Here is a 14,296-nt window from a genome sequence, read left to right as displayed (position 1 = left end):
CATACATACATACATACATACATACATACATACATACATACATACATACATACACACACACATACATACATACATACATACATACATACATGCATACATACATACATACATACATACATACATACATACATACATACATACATACATACATACATACATACATACATACACACATACATACATACATACATACATACATACATACATACATACATACATACATACATACATACATACATACATACATACATACATACATACATACACACATACATACACACATACATACATACACACATACATACACACATACATACATACACACATACATACACACATACATACATACATACATACATACATACATACATACATACATATAAACACGTATATCATTGATTCATCAGCTGCTAGCTAGCTTGTTGCTCATCAGCTGTAGGCAAAAATAACAAAAACATAAACAAAAACAATGGTAACAACAATAAACACAACAACAACAATAATAATAAATTAATAAAAACAACAATTCTGGAACGTTCTTTTAAGAATAAACATTCAGATCAGGCATACATACACATAGGCATAGGCAGACAGACATACATGCATACATACCTCGATTTAGTCTCAGCAGTTTGAAGACCACTTATCATGTGATTAACTTCATCATATTGCACAACAACCACATGGTTATTATTATTATTATTGTTATTATTATTATTGTCCTTATTTATCTTATTGCTATTGATATTATTTTATTCAACCTATATAACAAATCCTTATATGGTGAGAAAATTAATTTAATCTGTAAGATGTCTGTATACAAAACCGTGCCTAACTTTGCTAATGGTGAATTATTGAACATTTTAAAACACTTGTATATACATACTTATGTATATATGTTTATATACATATGTTTATATGTATATATATGTGTGTGTGTGTTTGTGTGTGTATATATATAGGTAGAACAAGGTGTGTGTATTTAAACTCGTTGTTGAGAATGTATTTGGCAAACAATATTTAACGAGATAATATTTCATAAAATTTGTTAGTTATTGTTACAGACATGTCTGATGGAAATAGCGCTGATGATGTTGGCTGTTGGTTGACATCCAAGTGCTCGATCGTTACGACCTTTTTTGTGGTCCTTCTCTTTGTTTATTACAAGTTGGTGGCTTTTTAGATGTTTTTAAGAGTATTTATTGATGTTTTTTATTTTTTTTTACAATTTTTTATGTTTTTTTTTTGACTTATAAATCACGTTTTGCTTGTCTGGCTTATGATATAAAATGATAAGAAGGTCTAGACTATGATGATGATGATGATAATGTGATACTGTCTAGACTACGATGATGATGACGATGAAAAATTTTGAACTTCCACCACAGATATGCCACCTGGACGCACGACACTTTCAAGAAGCTAGGCATCAGAGGGCCTAAGCCATGGCCCGGTTTGGGAAATTTTGTGAGCCTCTATAGGACGGTCTGTGATGATGATGATAAAGATGATGATGATGATGGTGGTGATGATGATGAGAGAACGATGGTGATGATGATGAGAGGATGATGACGATGACGAGATGATGATGATGATGATGATGATGATGATGATGATGATGATGATGATGATGATGATGATGATGATGATGTAAACCCCACAATGTTTTTAGGGCATGCTGAAATACGATGTCGAAATGAAGAAGAAATATGGATCAATATATGGGTAAACTATTTTTACAATGCCCTTTGAAATAATTCACCCATCATCATCATCATCGTCGTCGTAATCATTACTAATACTACCATCACTATCGTCATCATCTTCGTCATCATCATCGTCATCATCGTCTTCAGGGTTTTTTTCGGCAAACAGCCATTCATGGTGGTTTACGATACAGCCATCTTGAAGCAGATCATGGTTAAAGATTTCCAGTATTTCCCTAATCACTTCGTAAATATTTTTTATTTTTATATTTGCTATTTTGTTATTATTATTATTTGTTATTATTTGTTATTATTATTATATTAGAATCACTTTTTTTTAATAAACTGATTGATTGATAGATTGATTGATTGATTGGTTGGTTGATTGATTGATTGATTGATTGATTGATTGATTGATTGATTGATTGATTGATTGATTGATTGATTGATTGATTGATTGATTGATTGATTGATCGATTGATTGATTGATTGATCGACCGAGTAAAATACCGTATCGTATCGTCTCGTCAGGACATGGGCTTACTTCCACCTCCAATGGACAAAGCCCTATCTCTCCTGAAAGATGACCATTGGAAATTTGTCAGGAGTGTGGTCAGCCCGACCTTCAGCAGCGGAAAGATGAGGAAGGTCGGTTACGATCTTGATGATAAGGATTTTTTTTTGAGACAAGTTTATTCACGTGATAAATAAAAAATAGATGATTATGAAGATATAATGATAATTATGGTAAAAATTATAAGTTATAATAATATAATTATAATTATTACTATTATTATGATTGGATTCAAGATGTCTGGGCAGATCAACAAATGCTGCCAGACTCTGTGTGAGAACTTGAGCAAGGAGGCTGAGAGCAAGAAGATTTTCGATTTCAAGATGTCCGTGTTTCATTCTTTTTTTTCAGTCTAACTTTTGAATTCACTTTTGAAATAATAACATAATATGAAATAATAATTATAATAATAATAAATAATAATAAGAAGAATGATTTCAATCTTCCAGTATATGTGACGCATTTACAATGGATACCATTGCCAGCACTGCCTTCGGTGTATCCATCGACTCCCATAACGATCCAAACAATATTTTTGTCCTGATGGCTAGAAAAGTTTTTAAAGTTAAAATGACTCTTGGGGGGATTTTGTTGCGTTAGTTTGATCATTCATTCTTTTATTCATTTTTTTGTTTGTTTGTTCTTTCGTTCAATTATTCATTCGTTCATTCGTTTGTTCGTTCGTTCGTTTGTTCATTCATTCATTCATTCGTTCATTCATTCATTCATTCATTCGTTCGTTCATTCATTCATTCATCCAGTGGTGGCCCCATTCTTAGTTAAACCACTAATGCGTCTGGGCGTCCCAATGTTTGAGAGAGATTTTATAGAGTTTTTCACAGATGTCGCTAAAAAGGCCATCAGCCAAAAAGACAGTGCGGACGATAAAGTGAGTAATCCAGTTAAGATGCCGATGATTGTGATGATGATTGGGATTATTTTCTGAGTGAATCATTGTTATTTAGGATGGGGTGTCGTCAATAAACTGTAAATGTTAAATTGATGATGATAATGATGACGATGATGGTGATGGTGATGATGAAGAAGATGATGACGATGATTGCTTAACCTCCAGAGACACTTGGATTTCCTGCAAATACTACTAAACGCTCACAAAGAAAACGCCAGAGATGAAGACGGTGATGATGACGACGACGATGACATCAATAATATCAACAACAACAACAACAACAACAACAACAACAATAATAATAATAATAATAACTCGCAAAAACCCGCGAATACTTCGGCCACGAGGAAAGGTTCTACCTTCAATTGTATAACTTATCTCATGAAATCTATCGTTAAATATTCATTATATTAATAATTATAATTATTATTGCAAAATAATATCTTTATCATTATTCCTGCATATTTATTAATTATACTAAATTATAATGTAAAAATGCCATCAAAGATTTTGTAATGTCGCGAAAATAATGTCAAATGTCAAAGGTCATTCATTCTCTCTTTCTCTCTTTTTCTCTTTTTCTCTCTTTCTTTCTATTTTTCTTTCTCTCTCTTTTAGGTACATTAGAAATGCTATCGGCAAACACATCTTGGGCTATCTTTCCGTTCGAACCCAGTCACCACAGCACGCAGCAGAGAGACGCACGCTTCTCTAACCACTAGGCTATCGCCACCAATGATTAATACTCTTAGTCTCAAACATGACTTCATTATCTGGATAGGTTTATCGGAGGAAGAGATTCTTGCCCAGTGTCTGCTTTTCTTCTTAGTCGGGTTCGAAACCACTTCAACGACTCTATCTTACTTCGGCTACAATATGGCGTGTAATCCAGACCAGCAGGAAAAACTGTATGAGGAGATTGTGGAAAAGATTGGCGATAAAGTGTGAAATTTGAGTTTTAGAGTTTTACATTTATTCGTGCTCTAGCTACTGTTGGTAATGCTGCTACTGCTGCTGCTACTTCTACTGCTGCTGCTACTGCTGCTGCTACTGCTGCTGCTACTGCTGCTGCTACTTCTACAGCTGCTGCTGCTGCTGCTGCTACTGCAATCAATCAATCGATCGATAAATCAATCAATCAGTCAATTAAAATCAATCAATCAATCAATCAATCGAACAATCGATCAATCAATCGATCAATCGATCAATCAATGAAGGAGCCGACATACGACTCAATCTTGCAACTTTCTTTCCTTGATATGTGCCTAAATGAAACTCTGAGAATGTTTCCGATTGGTGTCAGGTTGGAGTGAATGAATGAATGAATGAATGAATGAATGAATGAATGAACGAACGAACGAACGAATGAATGAATGAATGAACGAACGAACGAACGAACGAATGAATGAATGAATGAATGAATGATGGAAAGAATGAAAGGTTGAGTATTTAATGAATTAATAAAGAAGTGTAACGTCCTTCAACTTCAATTATTCCCCAACCAATCACAGAACGGACAGGCAGGCCACAGAAGATGTCACGATAAATGGAGTGCTTATTCCAAAAGGTCACTTTTATTATTTTTATTATTCATCATCGTTATCATCATTACCCTCTTCTTCTTCTTCTTCTTCATCATCATCATCTTTTTCTTTTTCTTCTTCTTCTTCTTCTTCTTTTTCCTCTTCTTCTTCTTCTTCTTCTTTTTCTTCTTCTTCCTCTTCTTTTTCTTCTACTTCTTTTTCTTTTTCTTCTTCATCATCATCTTCTTCTTCACCATCATCTTTTCTTTTTCTTCTTCATCATCATCTTCTTCTTCACCATCATCTTTTCTTCTTCTTCTTCTTTTTCTTCTTCTTCTTCTTCTTCTTCTTTTTCTTCTTCTTCTTCATCATCTTCTTCTTCTTTTTCTTCTTCTTCATCATCATCTTCTTCTTCACCATCATCTTTTCTTCTTCTTCTTCTTCTTCTTCTTCTCCATCATCTTCTTCTTCTTCTTCTTCATCGTCATCATCATCACAACAGGCATGGTTGTACTAATCCCAATCTACGCCATACACAACGATCCGGAATTTTGGCCGGAACCTCACGTCTTCAAACCTGAAAGGTGACGTCATTGTAATTAACATCGTCATCATCCTTATCATCATCCTTATCATCATCATCATAATCGTTCTCTTCTCCCTCATCATCATCAGGTTCTCTCCAGAAAATTGGAATCCAAGTACCAGCGACCCCTTGCGTTTCATGCCCTTCGGGGCCGGCCCAAGAAACTGCGTGGGCATGAGGCTGGCCAAGATGGAGGTCAAGATGGCCGTCATCCACATGATCCGCAACTTCCGGTTTGTCGTTTCCGAAGAGACTGATGTTAGCAGGGATTGATTTTTGTGTTTATTAAGATGGGGAAGATGAAGACTCTAATGGTCGTTCATATTTTTTTAAATAGTTATTTTAATGATGTTACTATATCTGTCTTATTGGTTGACGACTGGAATGATTAACATCAGGTTGAAATGATGATGAAGATGATGATGATGTTGGTTTGGTGATGGTGTATGTAAATGATGATGAAGATGATGATGTTGGTTTAGTGATAGTGTAGATGATGGTGAAGATGATGGTGAAGATGATGGTGAAGATGATGGTGAAGATGATGGTGAAGATGATGGTGGCGTCATTTAAAAAAAATAATTTTTAATTAATTCATAGGTACCCCCAGTGTTCGAGAGATTCACCATTAAGAACATCAATGGAATAAAAATCAGAGTTGAAAGGAGATAAATCTTATTATTATTATTATTTATTAATATTATTATTATTAAATTATTAACTAATTAATTGTTATTATTATTGTTTAAATATAAATTATGACGTCATCATCATCGTCGTTGTTGTTGTTGTTAAAAAAAGTCCAAAAAGGCCAAACTTTTTTTGGTATTGTTTTTTAGAAAATACTTTCTGATCTGAGAAGATGATTAATTGATAATTAAATGGATAAACGAGTTAAAACATTAAAAATAAATTTAATTTTTTTAATAAGACGAGTTAATTTTAAGTTCTCAGAAACTTAAACGAAACACAGAATGGGATTCAATGAAATTGAATAGTGCACACAATACAAGCAGCAGACAAACCCATACAACATAAGTTTCAAGATGATTTTTAATATTTCTCAAAAACCAGATAACATAATCTTAAGTGAGGGCTATTAATTGTCAAAGCAGACTAGTTATGCGTGCGTGTATGTGTGTTTGCATGTGTGTTTGTATGTATGTGTGTGAGCCAGACTAGTTATGTGTGTGTGTGATTGCATGTGTGTTTGCATGTGTGTTTGCATGTGTGTGTGTGTGTTTGTATGTATGTATGTATGTGTGTGCGTGTGCGTGTGAGTGTGTCTGTATGTGTGTATGTGAAAATATTATATCTGCAATCGCAGATTTTAATAACCTTTGGTTTTGCAAAACAATAATAATAATAATAAAAGTATTCTACATGTATATAAGTGTTGAATAAAACGACGAAATATCAACCCAATTCAAACTTCCAATCATTTAAAGCCAGATTAATTGATGAATAAATAAAAATAAAATAATGTCTAATAGTGAATTAAATATCGATCCGTCAATGAATCAAGGAGCTGCTGCTGATGATAATGAGGAAAATTATAATTATTATTCAATGGTATCAAAATGGAGGATACTGATTATGTGTATCATCGTACTGTTTTATATCTATTTCAAGTTAGTCTGTCTGTGTGTGTGTATGTCTGTGGGTGTATGCCTGTGTGTGTGTGTGTATGCCTGTGTGTGTTTGTGTGGTGTGTGTGGTGTATGTATTTCAAAGTATTCTTTCGTAACTTTTTTCATATTTTTTTAAATGGGTTTTTTTTCACAATTCTATCACCAACAAATTAAATTTGTGTCAGTGTACCATAAACCTTGTACCATAACAATGTACTATAAATCGAACATACTACACCATGCGTATGTTATCCTATATCTCAGAGGTGGGCAAACCTTGAGGGCCGCACTGAGAAAACTATTTTACCTTTGAATGGCCGCATATAGCAAATTTTTTCGACCCGGGGGAGAATTTTTTAAGATTTGTGGCTCCTTTTTTTTGGGTCGTAATGTCTGTCTGACGGCATTTTTCGCTCACGCCTGCTATATGTAATCATTTTTATCATCATCATTATTTATTATTATTATAATTATTATTATAATTATTATTATTATTATTACTACAAAAGATATGCTACATGGACTTTTGATACGTTCACAAAGATGGGAATTCGCGGGCCGAAGCCGATAATGTGCCTGGGGAATTTCGCCGGCCTTTATAAAATGGTTTCTGGTTTGTTTTGTTTTTTTCGTTTTTTAACAATATAATTATTATTTAATTATATTATTGTGATATTATATTATGTTATATTATATTATGTCATGTTATATTTATACATTTCTTTAACATTACGTTGAAAAAATACCCGAGTTTCTTCATCATTTTTCGTTGTTATGACATACAGTGACTACGACGACGATGATGACGTCATAATAATAGTTTTAATAATAATAACAATAATAATAATTACAAAGGGTATAACGAAATATGACCTAGAGATGAAGAAGAAATATGGACAGATTCACGGGTTTTTTTAATATTATTGTTATTATTGTTGTTATTATTGTTTATTATTATTATTGTTGTTTATTATTATTATTTTTAGAGAATTTTTAGGCAGACAGCCCGTCCTAACGATTTACGATACGGCCATTTTGAAGCAGATCATGATAAAGGATTTTCATCTGTTCACCAATCACTTCGTTAATATCGCCAATAATTAATAATAATAATTAGTATATTAATTAATATTAATAATATTATTATTATTGTTGTTGTTATTGTTAATCATCATCATCACGGCAATCATTATCAGAACTTGGGGGTGACTCCGCCCCCGCTAGACAAAATGCTGTCCCTCCTAAAAGATGACCATTGGAAGTTTGTCAGGAGCATTATGAGTCCTACATTTAGTAGCGGGAAAATGAGGAAGGTGGGTTTTGATAATGATGATGTAGCTGATGATGATGATGATGTCGGATGATGATGATGATACGATGATGACGATGATGTTGATGATGACAGTACTGAAACTCCTTTACTCAAAATACATAACCATATTCTTCTCTCTAGTGAATCTTCTTTCTTTCTTTCTTACTCTTCTTACCCTAGCCCCTCTTCCTATCGTCTTCTTGTTCTCGCTTCTTCTTAACTCGTGTGAAACACTCTTTTGCTAAATCTGCATTTGCTTTTTTTGGTTCTTTTCTCTGGAACTCTCTACCTCCTTCTCTGACTACTTCTCCATCACTTACGAGGTTCAGAGCGGATCTCAAGACCCATCTGTTTGTGAAATTCATTGAGGAGCGCTGTTGAGCATCGCGGAAATAGCGCTTTATGAACTAAATGATTGATTAATTGATTGATTGAATTGATGGTGACGTTTGTGATGATGACGTAATTATGTTTTAATAGAAGTGATGTAAGTTATGATAATGATCACGTGATAATGATGATGATGATGGCGAAGGTTTAAATTGCAGATGTCTGATCAAATCAACGTGTGCTGTAGGACTCTGTGCGAAAATTTAAAAGTGGAGGCCGATAAGAAGAGAGTTTTTGACTTGAAAACGTATGGAATTTTTACGAGTCTATTTGATTAAACTTTAAATTCAACTTCAGTTTCATCTTCATCATCTTCATCTTCTTCATCATCAAGATGCTTGACGATTCCACGTCTCCATCATAGCCATCATCTTCCTCATAATCACATTTTATCATTGTATCACAATTCACAATTCGCAATTCGTTTATTCATCAAAAAAAATCACCATTCTCTCCATCCATCATTATCAAAATTTTCCGTCTATTCCTTCAACACCATCATAACAACCGTTTCATCATGACATCATCGTGACGTCATTCATCAGCATATGTGACGCATTTACCATGGATACAATAGCGAGCACTGCCTTCGGGGTTTCCATAGACTCCCATAACGACCCCAACAATGTTTTCGTCAGGATGGCCCGTGATGTCTTCAAATTGAAGTTGACACCTGGAATTGCTTTGATGTGTTAGACCGTGTGTTCGTTTGTGTGTGTGTGTGTGTGTGTGTGTGTGTGTGTGTGCTTGTGTGATCGTGATGATGATGAGTATTGAGTTTAAAACTTTTATTTCAAATATCAATATCTGTTTAACTTTTATCGGTTTATTTGAAGTTATCATCGCTTAAACTCGCGATCATCATCATCACCATCATCATCGTCATCATCACCATCACATCGTCATCATAACCACTGAAAAAGTTTTAGCGCCATTTTTGTTGAAACCTCTGAATCGACTCGGAGTGCCTCTGTCCAAAAATGACGTTTTGCAATTCTTCACGGAAGTCGTTAAGAAAGCGATAAGGAACAGAGATGATGACGTCAGCAAGGATGGTGATAAAGTGAGTGAGTGAGTGAGAGTGAGTGAGTGAGTGAGTGACAATTAGTCTGATGATGATGATGATGATGACTGCCACCATTACAAGCTGTGACGTCATATCCTGTCCCACAAAACTTCCGCCGCAGAAACACTTGGACTTCCTTCAACTCATGCTGAATGCCCACAAAGAAGATGGGGATGACGAAGACGACGATGATGAAGACGACGACGATGACGTTTCTGGCAGTTGCAAAGAAAGCACCCAGAAGCCGAAAAACTCGCCCGTCGTTAAAAAACGTCTGTCTGCCCCACAATCACTCACCCATTTTGTCATTTGCTCATCATTCATCTTCGCCCTCATCTTTATCCCCATCATGATTACTTCGTGAATGAATGACTGAATGAAAGAAAGAGAGAGTGAAAAAATGAATGAAGAAATGATTGAAGAAATGGACGAACGAATGAATGAAAGATTTGCTCAGCTCAGCTAAGGATGAAAAGACTAGTAAATAAATAAATAAATGAATGAATAAATAAATAGATCGTCAACACATTCATTGCTCTGACGTCACGCCAACAATGACGTCATCGTCGTAACAGGTTTATCAGATGAAGATTTACTGGCACAGTGTCTGTTGTTCTTCCTGGTTGGCTTCGAGACAACGTCCACTGCACTCTCCTACTTTGGCTACAACATGGCGTGCAACTCAGAAGCGCAAGAAAAATTATTCGAGGAGGTCTCTGAGAATATCGGTGATAAGGTTCGAATTTGAATCAGTAATTATAATTATTAACATAATTATTATAATAATTATTAATTATGATTTATAATTATTATTTTTATCGTTCGTCAGGAGCCGACATACGATTCAATCAGGCAGCTAACCTACCTCGATATGTGTCTCAATGAGACTTTAAGAATGTTTCCCTTCGGGACGAGGTGAATGAATGAATGAATGAACGAATGAACAAACGAACGAATGAATAAATGAATTAATTAATGAGTGATTATATGGAAAAATGAATAAATGAACATTGAACGACCGAATGAATTGAAGATTGAATTAGCTTACGGACGAATAAATAGAAAAATCGTAATTGTAATAATAATTAAACCAATGAATGAATAACCTTCACCCTCAAAAACGACCAACCAATCACAGAACAGATAGAGAAGCCTTGCAGGACGTCACCATAAACGGATTATTCATCCCCAAAGGTCACTTGTGTCAGAGATTTTCAAAAAACTTGCCCTGAATGTTTTAAAGTTTAACGTACAATATAAATTTAATTACGATTTAATTATATTTAATTATTCAATTATAACAAAAGTTTCGCAATCATCGTCGTCGTCGTCGTCATCACTCAGGAATGGTAGTAGGTATTCCCATCTATGCCCTCCAGAACGACCCGGAACACTGGCACGATCCTCATCTTTTCAATCCGGAAAGGTGACGTCATCATCATCTCCATCATCATCATCTCCCTCACCATCATTTCCTTCATCATCATCAATACCACCGTCTTCAGGTTCTCCCCAACAAACTGGGACCCCAAAACTAGCGACCCCCTACGTTTCATGCCCTTCGGAGCGGGTCCCAGGAAGTGTGTGGGCATGAGGCTGGCCAAGATGGAGGTCAAGATGGCCGTCGTTCACATGATCCGGAACTTCCGGTTTGTCGCTTCGGAGGAAACGGATGTGAGAAGAAAATTTTTAAAATGATTTGATGATGGTGAAGATGATGGTGGCCATGCTGTTAACATGAATGATGATAATAAATGATTAGATGTCTGACATATATGACATGAAACCGCTATGACGATGTTGATGATGACGATACAAACAATGATGATGATGGTGAAAGGTGAGTAAGGTGAATAATTTTCCTCTAGGTTCCTCCAAAGTTCGAGAAATTTTCAATCAAAAACCCAAACGGGATTAAAATTAGAATCCAGAAGAGATGAAGATATCATCATTAATAAGGGACATCATCATTTTAATATCCTCATTTTGATATCATCATTTAGATACTATCTGTTAGATACCATCCTTTGGATACCATTGTTTAGATATCACTGTTATCTTTCTCGTCATCATTTTAACATCATTTTATTGTTAGTATCAATATCCTTGAAGTTCAAAACAACTTCAGTTCGGTGTCGTCTTTTGGATGGAAAGTAACATTTTTTAATACCCATCAAGCGAATAGTTAACACTTGGTTGTTGATTTTGAATAAAATTTTATTTAAACTGGTGTTTGTTTGTTCGTTCGTTCGTTCATTCATTTATTCATTCACTCACTCACTCACTCACTCACTCATTCATTCATTCAGTCAGTCATCACATGCGAAATAATGTGTTCCCAATTTAACAGACAGCTTTTCGTCATCAACCCGTATTTCAACCTCTCAAAATCATTTCCAGTATAACGAAAAAAAATAATTAAATAAACAAAAGATTAAAAGAAACTTATAAAGATAAAAAAACCGCCAAACCATTCTTGCACAATCCCACTACTAACTAACAACTCTGAACACTGTTGTGCAATACGCACACGGCTGATAATAATTAGGATGAAGATTGCGCAATAGCTACTCTCTCTTTCTCTCTTCTCTCTCTTTCTCTCTTATCTCTCTTTCTCTCTTCTCTCTCTTTCTCTCTCTCTCTCCTCTCTACACACACACCTAAACAAGTAACATCAGTGAACATACTTCTTCACTCAATGTCTAGCTAGCATATATGGTTATACTTAAACATAATTAGCAATGTAAGTAGGGTATTTTAATCACACACACACACACACACACAGATATATATATATATATATATATATATATATGTATATATACGTATACATACACACATATATATATTTTAATAAGTGGTGTAAGGTTCAATTCTTGTTGGTGTATAAATAGAATGCTGGCTGAATTCATTTTATTATTTATTTTTAAACTAAAATTGTTTTTATTTAACCGTTTTTGGTATATTTAAATTAATTTCACCCGATTTTTATAGATTTATTACTAATTCTTTTTCATTATTATATTTAGAATATATATAATATCCGTGAGAATATATATTATTTATATTATAATAATAATAATTATAATCTGCTATAATATAATAATAGTAATATAATATAATTATAAATATGGCTGACGTTAATACTGCAAGCGACTTAAACGCTGAGTTGACAGCTTCTTCGACTGCCAATTCGAAATGGCCGTTCGTTGTGGCTGTGCTTGCTGTGTTACTTTTCATCTACTACAAGTCTGTTACTTAGTTCTTATTTCGTAAAATTAACTATTCGCACTGTAAAGTTAACTATTGGCATTGTAAAATTGACGATTTGTATTATAACTAATATGTAAAATTAACTATTTATATTGTAAAATTAACTATTTAAATTGTAAAATTAACTATTTGTATTGTAAAATTAACTATTTAAATTGTAAAATTAACTATTTAAATTGTAAAATTAATTGTTCGTATTTCATTAATTTTGGCGAGAAAGCTAAGAGCCACCTGGTTCGATTTGTTGCTGTGACGAGGTTTAAATGCAGACTGACCCAAATCTTACACAGGACAAATCTTATACATACTTGTGTGATAATTATAATGATGTTTGCTGGGATGGTAATGCTAATTATGATTATAATTAATTATTTTTATTATTTAATTATTATTTAATTATTATTTAATTATTATTATTTAATTATTATTTTGAAAGGTACTGTACATGGAACTTCGACGTATTTACGAAGATGGGCATAAGAGGACCTAGGCCGTGGTTTGGCTTGGGAAATTTCGCTACAGTTTTTAAAATGGTACGTACGTATGTGTGTGTGTGCGTGTGTGTGTATGTGCGTGTGTGTGTACGTGTGTCTGTTTGTGTACGTGTGTATGTATGTGTGTGTACGTATGTGTGTGTGCGTATGTGTGTCTGTTTGTGTACGTATGAGTCTGTGTATGTGTGTATGTATGTGTGTGTATGTATGTGTGTATGTGCGTGTGTGTGTACGTGTGTGTGTGTGTGTTTGAATATGTGTTTGTGCGAGAGAGAGAGAGTATGAATGTGTATGTATGTTGTGTGTGTATGTTGTGTGTGTGTGTGTGTGTGTGTGTGTGTGTTTATTAAATAACTGCTGCAACAATAGTTAATACTTGTAGGGCGTGATGAAGTTCGACCTAGAAATGAAAAAGAAATACGGACCAATACACGGGTTACTATCATTATTATCATTATCATAATCTTCATCATCGTCTTCATCATCATCAACACCGTCTTCATCATCATCAACACCGTCGTCATCATCATCATCATCATCATCAGGGTGTTCCTTGGCAGACAGCCTTTTTTAATGATATGCGATACAGCCATGCTGAAGCAGATAATGGTAAAAGACTTCCACATCTTTCCAAACCATATGGTGAGAAAATGGTGACGACGACGATGATGATGGTGAAGATGATGATGGTGAAGATGATGATGGTGAAGATGATGATGGTGACGATGATGATGGTGAAGATGATGATGGTGAAGATGATGATGGTGACGATGATGATGGTGAAGATGATGATGGTGACGATGATGATGGTGAAGATGATGATGGTGAAGA

At 34.4% G+C, this 14,296-nt stretch overlaps 2 protein-coding genes across 2 annotated transcripts; both read left to right on the top strand.

The window, feature by feature from the left end:
- The first annotated feature begins 661 nt into the window (after positions 1–661).
- Positions 662–6,115, top strand: HELRODRAFT_96929 (hypothetical protein). The gene is made up of 16 exons (XM_009012650.1): positions 662–686; positions 1,065–1,165; positions 1,387–1,485; positions 1,673–1,725; positions 1,857–1,953; positions 2,238–2,354; positions 2,517–2,605; positions 2,730–2,875; positions 3,042–3,169; positions 3,356–3,419; positions 3,972–4,132; positions 4,408–4,499; positions 4,702–4,757; positions 5,216–5,297; positions 5,389–5,557; positions 5,900–6,115. Exons 2-16 carry the CDS (start codon positions 1,067–1,069, stop codon positions 5,969–5,971), a joined length of 1,524 nt encoding a protein of 507 aa, XP_009010898.1. The 5' UTR covers positions 662–686; positions 1,065–1,066; the 3' UTR covers positions 5,972–6,115.
- A 1,325-nt stretch (positions 6,116–7,440) lies between these two features.
- HELRODRAFT_72659 (hypothetical protein) lies at positions 7,441–11,396 on the top strand (the record flags this gene model as incomplete). The annotated part of the gene is made up of 13 exons (XM_009012649.1): positions 7,441–7,536; positions 7,786–7,838; positions 7,917–8,013; positions 8,127–8,243; positions 8,791–8,879; positions 9,178–9,323; positions 9,556–9,674; positions 9,820–9,919; positions 10,283–10,434; positions 10,528–10,613; positions 10,837–10,892; positions 11,043–11,124; positions 11,204–11,396. Coding segments are annotated over 13 exons (1,386 nt in total), but the record flags the coding sequence as incomplete, so codon positions are not given.
- Positions 11,397–14,296: the final 2,900 nt, after the last annotated feature.

This window comes from Helobdella robusta (genome assembly GCF_000326865.2).
Source record: "Helobdella robusta unplaced genomic scaffold HELROscaffold_11, whole genome shotgun sequence".
NCBI lineage: Eukaryota > Metazoa > Annelida > Clitellata > Rhynchobdellida > Glossiphoniidae > Helobdella > Helobdella robusta.
Note: the sequence above shows the minus strand (reverse complement) of the source record. Positions and strands in the feature narration are given on the sequence as shown.